At 54.9% G+C, this 10,623-nt stretch overlaps 1 protein-coding gene across 3 annotated transcripts; it reads left to right on the forward strand.

Moving 5' to 3' along the window:
• Positions 1 to 2,144: 2,144 nt before the first annotated feature.
• Positions 2,145 to 5,127, forward strand: KNCN (kinocilin). 3 transcript variants are annotated; one of them, XM_081308757.1, is made up of 4 exons: positions 2,145 to 2,335; positions 3,377 to 3,445; positions 4,049 to 4,150; positions 5,018 to 5,127. In XM_081308757.1, the coding sequence occupies exons 1-4, from the start codon at positions 2,185 to 2,187 to the stop codon at positions 5,095 to 5,097; spliced, it is 402 nt and encodes a 133-aa protein (XP_081164883.1). In that variant the 5' UTR covers positions 2,145 to 2,184; the 3' UTR covers positions 5,098 to 5,127. The 3 variants fall into 3 exon arrangements, with proteins under 3 accessions (XP_081164883.1, XP_081164884.1, XP_081164885.1); XM_081308758.1 differs by having other exon boundaries at positions 4,076 to 4,150; XM_081308759.1 differs by lacking the exon at positions 3,377 to 3,445 and having other exon boundaries at positions 4,076 to 4,150.
• The last annotated feature ends 5,496 nt before the right edge of the window (positions 5,128 to 10,623 follow it).

Genomic DNA, 10,623 nt, shown 5'->3' on the forward strand with positions numbered 1-10,623 from the left:
TGTGGAGGGAGCTCAGATTCCCAGAGCATGGCCTCTTGGGAACATTTTTCACGGACACTTATTTTGGCAGCTCCTCCTGAAACTAGTCAGTGGGGGATCAATACATGTGACAGAGACATGAGCTGTCATTTGTTGCCTAATTCGAGGAATAATCAGACCTCGACCTGGAAGGAGGCACAGGGGATGTTAGCAGGGCAGCCATGGCTGGTGAACATGTGGCTCAAGGGGCTTCCTCTTTATGGGAGCCTGATGGCGCACCTATGATTTGCAGTCACTCTCCAGCTGCCTGGCAGTGTCACCCACTCCACTCCAAAGAAAGATGATTGGTAGAGTCGGAAGTTACCTGGTTCTCAGAGTCCTTCTCTTGGTAGACCCAAGGTGGTCACACGGGCACAAGCCCTCCCCCTGAACTCTGTCCTATGTCCAGATGCCAAATCCAGGTCCCTCTAGCCATGGCGTTCTGTGGAACTCACTTCTGAGCTTGCCCTTGGTGGTTCACTCTGTAGACAGAACAAAGACAGAGAGCAGGCCCCTGAGGTGGGGCTCTGGGACAGTGGTGGGCAGCCCACTGACCCAGGTTTGGTCAGCAAGGTTGCACGAAGTGGGGTCAACTGTGCAGGTCCCACTGGACAAGGAGGGGTTTTCCAGACAGCAAACACCAGGCAGACACTCAGAGCAAGAGGGCAGGACAGGAGCAGGGACGGCAGGGAGTGGGCAGCTATGGAGGCAGATCTTGAGCATGACCCAGACTGCAGACATGATAGGGAGAGAGGGACAAAAAGAGGCCAATGGAGCTAGTGACAGGACCCTAAGCAGAATGGGTGGGACCCTGGGAACTGCCCATGTGGGGACCTGAGCCAGGCCCTATTCTGGGATGGCAGAGTACCTGAGCCATAAAAGACAACAGAGAATGCAATGAACAAGGAAGGCTGGAACTAGGGCTCAGCTGGATTGGGCTGGTTACTATGCTCATCCTCAGGTGGGCGCACCCTGCAAGGCAGCCAATCAGGCAGGGTGCAGGAGCTGAGGACACCAGCCAGGCCCCAGCCTCTGCTCCAGTCCCACTGACATCCAACCACCCGCCCCCTGCAATTCATCTTCCCACCCTACCCCGTACCCACCACTGCACAGATACCAGCCATTGCTCTTCCCTGTCAGCTCCCAGCTGGGAAGCTGGGGACAGATGACAGGCTCACCCTCTCATCCCACTGGCAACTAAAAAGGGGGTAGGTACCAAGAGTACCCAAGGAAAAGGGGATTCTTTAAGGCCAATCCTCAACCTGGGACCCCTCAACCCTGCCAAGGAGTCTAGAGGTTGACAAGAGGGGGGAAGGGGAAGGGTGTAGGGAGGGCAGAGAGTGGACTCGGAGGGCCGTCTCCCCCTCTCTTCTTCCATCCCACTCACAGTTCCTGCCTCTTGAGCCTCGTCCAACTCTCCCTCCATGTCTCTGTCTCTGGGCCTCCAAGCAGAGGCCTCAGGTGCCCCTCCAGGACAAAGGGCAGAGGACAACAGAATGAGACTTGAGCATGTGTTCAGGGAGTCTCCTCACAGCCCTGGCTTCTGAATCCCATGTGAAGCCACCGGCTCATTCTTCCTGCTCTGGAACCAACAGTGGAATCTGGGCTGACTGCCCACTGGGCCTCTGGGACCCAGGCAGCAGCTCACATTGCAACCTCATGAATAACCCAGCACCTCCCAGCTGCCTACACCTCAGAGGAACCCATATCCCCAGGACCAGCCCCCACCTCTGCCTCTCATTGCTTTAAACTTTAATAGGCCCAGTCTGGGTGGCAATTGAGCAGGCACCAGGGAGCCAGGGGAGGACTGAGCTCTCCCAGGACTCAGATGGAGGCCGGCAGAGGAGGATCCCATGGGTCAGGCCCAACTCACTAGAACTCTGGCAGTTAATGGGGAAACGTGGCAAGGCAGAAGTCCCAAGAGTGGCCTTCAGGTCATAAGACCTTCAGTGGAGTAAGAGTAAGTTGGGGTACATAAGTCAACGTGTAGCTAGGGGGCCTCTGACAAGCTGTAGAATAGGGTTGCAGATAAATCTAAGGATTACCAGCCCAGACCCTTACTGCCTTGCAAACTCCCACACTGTAGGTAGAGCTCCAACCACTGGACGGCCAAGAGGACAGAGACCCTGCAGGACCAGCCGGAGACAGTGCCCTGGGTAGGCCTACATGGACATCCCCATCAGCAGCAGAGACTTCCACTGCCTGCAGCTGGCCTGTGTGGCCCTGGGTCTGGTGGCCGGCAGCATCATCATCGGAGTCTCGGTGTCCAAGGCTGCAGCTGCCGTGGGCGGCATCTTTCTCGGTGCTGCTGGGCTGGGTGAGCAGGAGCTAGACAGGGGTCGGGGAAAGAAATTCTGTGGGGACCAGGAGTCTGGTCAGGTGATTGAGAAATGGTGGGGAGAGCTGGGTCAGGGGGAGTTGGTAGGGGGGAATGAGAGCTAGAGGTGTGAGCAAGGCAGCCCTTAGGGGTGCAGGGAGGAGAAGGGGGTCGAGGCAGGGCTCGACCTGTTGGCAGTGAGGAGACTGGAATGAAGAGGTTGACTGTCACAATCCCTTCTGGTTGTCCCCAGCTCTGCAGCTCTGGGCCCCACTTCTTGAGTTTGTGGTGGGATTTGTCAGCCTGTTTGTGGTAGATTGATGGGGGCTGGCAAAACAGCATGGCTCAGTTGAATAGTTTCCTTTTCTTTCCCTGTTTGTCTCAGCAGCAGCAGGTCTGTCCACCTGTCTATCTGGGGCAGGCCCACTGACATCTCCACAGTGATTTTGAGTACCATCTCTCATCCTCTCACTACCTTGAGCTAAAAACAGAAGCTGGAACCCTAGGCTGGGGGCTCTGGGCATTCATAGCTGCAAATTCAAGCATAGCACTTGGTCAGGGGAGGGAGTGGGAGTGGGCAGGGCAGAATCTGCTCTGCTACTACCCCTCCAGGTCTGGGTGGGGAGGAGCATGCAGAGGAGCCCCCATGGTCACTCCTGGGGGCCCGAGGGAAGGGTGAGGAGAGTTGGTGGTGTTGGTGTCAGTCGGCCCAGTTCCAGCCAGCTGAGAAGAGAGGAAGGTAACGACCCTTCACCTAGGCACAGTAGAGCCAGAGTCTGTGGCTTTCACAGCCTATGGCCCCTTCACATAGGCACGGTCCCTTCAACCCAGGCAAGGTGTTGGGGAGCAGCCCCACGCATACTCTCACCAGCTCCATTTACACACCCATAGTCCCAACATTGTGCACTTGGGCTTCTCCTGCACTCACCCAATCACCTTCAAAAACTAGCCCCCAGGCTCACAGCCCACCCACATCTTCCCGCACCTCACACTAGCCAGGCCCCCTCCCCATCCCAGAACACTCTGTGTCTCTCTTCTCAGGGCTCCTCATCTTTGCCTACCCCTTCCTGAAGGCTCGGTTCAACCTGGAGCGCATCCTGCCTACAATAGGTGAGTCCCCTCCCCCTTCCCTGCAGACCGCTCTGCCAAGGACTGTGGAGACCCTTTGTGTATAAGTCTGTGACCAATGGGGAGGTGGAGCAAGCCCTTGTGTAAGACTGCTCCTGACTGTGTTGGAGTTGCTGTGTGTGTTGTACAGGCATCGCCATGACTACAGTGTAGCAGGCTACAGCCTGCTGCCTGTTGCAAAGGTATCTGAACCTAGGGAGTCCATCTTTCTTGACAGGTTTTTCTATTCCCCCAAAGCTTCCAAGATCTCTAGAAAACCCCCTCACACACGCAAGAACCCTCTGTCTCCCCTCAGGATCTCTGAATAGCCCCCACTATGTCTCAGCAACTCCCAGACACCCAACTCCTCAGCCCTGTGGGGCCTTACGTAGCTCTGATTCTCCCTAGGACCCCCATCTCCTTAAAACATCTGACACCTCCTTTAAAAACTCACTTCTTCCACCCTTACTCAAATCAATCCAGATTATGTGAGAGACTAAAGGAATGCAGTGGAGCAGAGAGTAGCAGGGCTGGACATTAGACAGCAGGAAGAACTTTCCTTCGGAACCTGAGCTTGATTTGATGTGGGAATGGCTAACTAACCAGAGGAACTGGGGTGGTCTTATCCTTTAGAGAGCCTGAGAATCCACCCCAAACCAGGATCAGACCAAGGAGAGGGAAGATCTGGTACCAATGGAAATAAGGAAGGTACGTTTCTAAAATTCTGGAGTCCATCTTTCATCTTCCCTCTCTGGCCTGGCTTTGGAGCGCAGTGAGAACCTTGAGAGGCATACAGAGGGGCCTCCCCAACCAGGGAGGCAACAGTTATGTTTTCTTCCACGTGTCCAGTCAACCCCTTCTTGTTCCAAGGTGAGCTGATCTCTTCTTGTTGGTCCTCAGAACTTCTCTGTACTGCCCGGCCTGGACACTGGCACAGAGGACCCCTCAGTGCCCCTCCCCCTCCCTAGGTCCCACACCCTAGTTTTCCCACTTTCTTCTCCATGGTGGAATCTGACTCTCAGAGCTGATACCTGAAACCGCATATCTTCCAATTCCCCTTCTCATCCCTCCCACACTGGAAAATCCCAGGGCAGGAGTGTCTCAAAGTGGCCCCAGCCTGCCGTCTATGCCACCAGGGCCAGGATGCCTTGTACTTACTCAGCAGAAGGTCCCATGCCGGACGTTGTCAAAGCACTCTGCGTGATAACTTGTTTCATTCTCACAAGAACCTTGTGAGGGAGCTACTCTGTGAGCTTCATTTTATATATGGGACCACTGCGGCACAGGGAGAATAAGTGGCATGTCCAAGATCACACAGTCAGGAAGTGATAGAGCCAGAACTCAAGCCAGGTTCGTGCTCCAGAGCCCTGCCTTTCCCACACCAGGCTGCTGTCTTCTTGATGGGTTGTCTTGTCCTCTCTGGGCAAAACGGGGCCTCTCCTCTCTCCCCATCTATCCCAGCTCTGATCTGGGGTCACCAAGCACTCCAATCCCAGGTCCCTTTGGGTTCCTCCGACCCCAACAGCTCTATGGGGATGTGTTCTCAGGCAGCTCCTGTCCTGGTCTCTCCTCTAGGAGCCCGCAGCAGCCTGTCCACTGTGACCAGGACGCTGGAGAAGCTGAAACCAGGAAGCCGTGGGACCGAGGAAGGCTAGGCAAGGGCCACCCCACTTCCTGACTATTACCCTATCTCAGAGCCCTCCTGGGTCCAACTTAGAAGATCCAAACCAGAAATGAACCAGGCTCTGGAGATGCCAGACCAGCATTTGCCTCGGACCCAGACTCTTCAGAACAGATGCCACTGGTGTCACATTGGCCCCATGGGACTCCCTTGTTTCAGCCACTTAACCTGACATTTCTCTCAGGACTGCAACTCTGCTTTGTTCCCTTTTTGATCTACTGACTGGTTTCTCTAGTATCTGGAGACTGGGTCCCTGACTACACCCAGAGATGTCTCAGGTCCTTGCTTCATCCTGACCACAGAAGCTGACCGTGAGACCACAGGAAACACAGATTGGGAGCCCAGCTAAGCCCCTCAGCCTCCGCAGCCCAGGTGGGAGGAATGGGCCCAGATTCCTTTGGAACATCAAGCTCCTGGTCAGTTCCTCAGGGACAGGCTCTGAGCAGCAGTTAGTCAGAGAGGGCCATATCCCCTGGTCCCTAGAGGATACAGACTCACAGAAGGACAGACCCATTGAGGGCTTTGTATACTCTGGCTCTAGATAAGCCTCTAGCTGTCCCTTTTCTCCCCTGTCACTGCTCCCTAGACAGGACCTATGTTTACCTCCAAGCATGGGCTTGTCTCTGGAGTGATCCTTGCTCCTTCTGCCTATGAAAACTCCCCTCCTTTAAAGGCCCAGCTCAGAGAACCAATGCTCTTCTCATCCTCTTCCATCAGCCTGTGTCCCTCTCTTGACAACTCCAGGAAGGCTTAAAGTCTTCTTTTTCACGAAATAACCATTAAGCCTACTGCCCTTTTTCAAGTCCCTAGCACAAGACAAGGCACACAGTAGGTGTTCGACAAATGTTAGTGGCTTAAATTTAATGGGAAAACAACTCCCAAGGCTTCCCTGGAGAGCCATGTCAGGGCCCCATCTACCTGGGCAAGGAGACCAAGGTGCACATGGCCAGGTAAAAGAAACCATCTTCCCTCCACACCTGCACCTCTAGGCCAACAGCATTCTTTGAACTCATGTGCCCTCTGTTCTTGTTTGGGAAGCAGGAGACAAGCTAGGAACATTCTTAGAAGCCTCCTCTGATGTCCCTGTGCTTCCATAGCACCAGGGTTCCCTCCAGCACAGCGGAGGTTCTGGTTTTCAGTGGTTCTGGGCTGTTTCTCCCCCTTGAAAGTGAGAACAGAGAGCTAGGAACACAGAAGGCATCCAGTGCATGTTGGAAAACCAAACCAAAGTGGAAGAGCCCATCTCACTACACAGATGGGAAAACTGAGGGCATACAGGAAAAGGGACTCGGGGAGTCCCCCAGGGAAAGTCGTGGAGCCAGACCTTGCATCCAGGACTTCTGTCTCTGCAGCTGAGGCTACATCCTCTATACAGGTGCAGGACTTAACTCCCTGACCACAGATGGACAACCTCCATAAAGGGGGTGACTTTCACAAATTCTGGCTAGTTGTGGAGAGTTTGTTCCCCAAGACTGAAGGAAGTCAGCTTCCTCTCTCCTTGAATTTCCCCCCCCTCTCCACCTCCCTTCTGTCTGCTCCCTGCATTTCTCCTTTTCCTCAACATTAACAATAACTCAGGCACCTCCTTGATCAATGAGAAAACCCTTCTCCCTATCAATCTTCAATTCTCACTTCAGTGTCCCAAAGAGATGCCCAAGGGTAGAGATGGTCCAACTAGGGAAGGCAGAGCCTAAACTGAGGGAAGGGTGACCCCACCCCACCAGCTCCTCCCATACAGGATCTCCCCGATGTCAGCTATGGAATCCCTGATTCCTGGCAGGGCCAGGCACAGAGAGGCTCTGGGGATCAGGATGGGATAAATTAAGGAATGAACATATGAAAAGGCAAAAACTGTATTCCAGCACCATGGTGCACTCCTATAATCCCAGCTACTGAAGAAGCTGAGGTAGGAGGATCACAAGTTCTAGAGCATCCTGGGCAATTTAGGGAGACCCTATCTCAAAACTAAAATAAAAAGAGCTGGAGATGTAGCTCAGAGGTAGAATACTGTTGTGGGCCAGATGGGACAGGGAAGGCAAGGGTTATGTCCACTGGGGAAGAAACTGGTAAAGGTTCAAAGGACCCATGCATCAGGATGGGGGTTCTCAAGGTCCAGCCTTTGGTTCCTCTCTTTCCTCAGTTGTGGGCTTCCTGAAACCTGCTTTCCTGCAGGTGAATGTCCCCAAGTGTGTCTGCACCTGGCATCTCCCAATCCCATCACTGCAGTGGTCCATGTAAGACACCTGCCTTCTCTTCCCTTACACACTTTGAAAAATGGGGAGGTGAGCCAACCCGGCAGGCAGGGCTGGTATGGTAGGTAGTATCAGGGGGACATGCCTTTCCCATCTGACGAGCAACAGCACCCTTCAGTGTTTCAGCATGGGGGCCCATGCTCTTCCAGCAGTCTGTTCAGTCAAGGAAATTGGTTTTTCCCAACAGCCCTGTTCTGACACTTGGTTATGGCTGTGCCCTGGGCCACTGCTGTCCTGGGCTGGGCAGTGAGAACACAGCAGTGAACTAAAGGTGGAGAGTGCTTGGTCCATCATCCTTGATGGACCAATTTGGAGGAGGAATGTTCCAATTGAGGGAGCAGAGGATACAAACAAGACTCACATCCTGGTTGTCTCCCCCATTCTTACCCCCACTCCACCCACCCCACCCCCATGCCCATGGAGTGGAGCTGGTCTCCCCATCTGCAAATGGAGGAGAGTTGCAGCAGCCCCTCACAGGACCACCGCCCTCAGAGAAAGTTTACCTGGCCCCTCGTCACATCAGGTGGGGCTTGGCAGTGCATAAGCGGATGTGTGAAGGGGAAGGTGGGCAAGATGCCCTCCCAGCTGAGCAACTTCAGGGTCTGGAAGGTCAGCAGCTCCGACTCCTACCCAGGCCTTGCTGCAATAGTCCAGCCTGGAGCTTGGCCCTGTGCCCAGCACACCCTCCCCATCCGTCGTGGGGATAGTGGCATAAATTCCACCAGGATTGGTCCCACGGAAACCTCTGGCCTTTTACATTTTGAGAAAACGGCCACTCCATAGGGGCTCGTGGCTACACCCCCTTTCTAGGGGGCAAGACTGGTGACGGACAAAGGGGTGCTGAAAACAAGCTCCATCCCTGGAAAACTCTCCCCACCCCACAACGCTGGGCCCCCCAGGCAGTTAGAAGCTGAAGGCAGGACCACCGCCACCGGCATGGGGAGCACTGTACCCCGCCCGGCTCTGGGAAGTGCCCCGCGCCGTGGGGGCGGCGGGAGATATTTGCCAAGGAAGCTTGCAAACCGCGAACCTGGAGGAGCGAAGCCGAGAAGGAAGAGAAGGACGGCGCCGCGCAAGTGGCGGGGGGTGCTGGGGAACGCGGCTCGCCCCGGGGCTGCGGGGCGGAGGTCAGCTGCCCACGCTCTGCGAGGGGCCGCGGGTGGTGGCAGGTGGTTGGGAGCCCCGCTCAGCCGGCTCCCGCTCCGCCGCCAGCCCGGCCCGCGCGCCGCTCCTCCCACCTGTCGCCGCCGCGGCTGCTCCGCGGGAGCGGGCTGAGCGGGGCTGCGCGTGTCGCGAGGAGCCCTGGGCCCAGTGTGCCCACCCACCCGGAGCCCCTCTCCCAGCCTCGCTGCTGGACTCTCACAGCTTGACGGGTGGGGTGGACACCCCGCCGCGACCCCCGTCTGGCACTCCACCCAGCGCCTCGAAGAAGTCTGCAGGCAGCGCCCGGACTGACCGCAAGCGCTTCTTGGCCACCCTGCGCTCAGGGGTCAGCCCAATCAGACTACAGGGCAGTGTCCAGACACCGACTCAGGTGAGTGAAGGCTGCAGGAGTTGGGGAAAGCTGGAGGGAGGGCGAGGAAGAGGGGAAGGGAAGGAAAGGGGCGGCTTTAAGAAAAGGGGGACATACTCTGTCCAGTCTTGAACTCCCAGGAGACAGGGGAAGCAGTGCCCAGACAAGGGGTCAGGAACACGTGGCCTTGAGAAAACAGATGTGAGAGGGACACAAGAAGGGAAGACACCATGAACTGGCTGCCTTGGACCCCCTCTGCGCTATCCTTTTCCCTCCTGCTCTTAACTCTGTAGAGCTGCCTTAGAAGCCCCTTCCATCCCCCACATCCTCCCAAAGACCCAAAGTAGAGAGCAGTGAGCATCCTGCAACTTCAAACCAAGAGACAAGCGAAGCCAGGAAGGCAGAAGATGGTCATGGATGGCCTCCCTGAACAATGCCTGCTTTCCCCATGTATTTAACCAGTATTCACTGGGCACCTGGAGAGAGGCAGGCACCTCACTGGGGACACAATGGCAAGCAAGGAACGCACAATCCTGCTCCTGGGGGAAGCCAGTTGGAGCAAGCATACCTGGACACAGGAGTCACTTCAAGGGCCCTGGAGGGAGTCAAGAATCTGAGAACCACGAGTTGGCAAGTTAGGAAGCTGAAGGAAGGAAGGAAGGAAAGAAGGAGCATCCCAGCTACACCGGAAAGCAGAACTGGGGTGGGCCAGCTGAAGATGAAGCCCAGGGCTTAGGCACAGGGGTCTGGGGGTCTACCATACCTGCTGAGTCAAGCTCACCATACCTGGTCAGTACAGCTCACTAACCCTGGTGAGCTCAGCTCCACCGGAGAAGAATCAAAGAGCCGCTTGAAGCTGAGTGTGGTGGCACATGACTATAATCCCAGTTACTTGGGAAGTTGAGGCAGGATGATGGCAAGTTCCAGGCCAGCCTGGGAAACTTAGTGAGACCCTGTCTCAAAAATAAAATAAAAAGGTCTGGGGATGTAGCTCAGAGGTAGAGTGCCCTTAGATTTGATCCTCAGTACCAAAAAAAAAAAAAAAAAAAAAAAAAAAAGCCACCCAGAAGAGTTGGAGCAACTGCAGTGTAGGCCCAGGAGGGTCTTATTGTTTGGAAGAGATGGAGATAGTGGGTAAGCAGGGATAGCAGTGAGTCCAGAGAGGAGGGGACGGACTCAGGGATACTTGGTGGGAGAATCTGCAGGATTCAGAGATGAGTTGGAAATGTGTGGAGAGAAGCCTATGGGAGAAGGAGGGGCCAGCACTGGCTGAAGCTGTAGGCTTTGTGGGAGAAAGAACCTGTATCCCAGAGACAGAGTGTTCCCAGGAAGGAAGACTCAGCAGACTGAAGCTAGGGATAGCAGCCTATTCAAATGGTGTTCATTGAACTCAGCAGTCTGCTGGTAACCTTGGTGAGCATGGAGTCCAAGAGTAATGGAGCAAAAACCAAATTGGACTGTATGATGCTTGAGAAGGAAGTGAAGTATGGAGCATAGACAGTGCTTTCAAGAGGGGGAGAGAGGCCAGGCAGGCACTGTGGTGCATGACTGTAATTCCAGTTACCTGGGAGGCTGAGGCAAGAGGATTCTCAGCAACTTAGCAAAACTCTGTCTCAAAATAAAAAAGGACTGGGAATGTAGGCCAGTAGTAGAGCACCCCTGGGCTAAATCCCCAGTACTGCAAAATAAAAATGAATTTATGTTAGCTGGAGACTATAATGACCTGGAGTTGAAG

Source organism: Spermophilus citellus, assembly GCF_964194105.1.
Source record: "Spermophilus citellus genome assembly, chromosome: 9".
Lineage (NCBI taxonomy): Eukaryota > Metazoa > Chordata > Mammalia > Rodentia > Sciuridae > Spermophilus > Spermophilus citellus.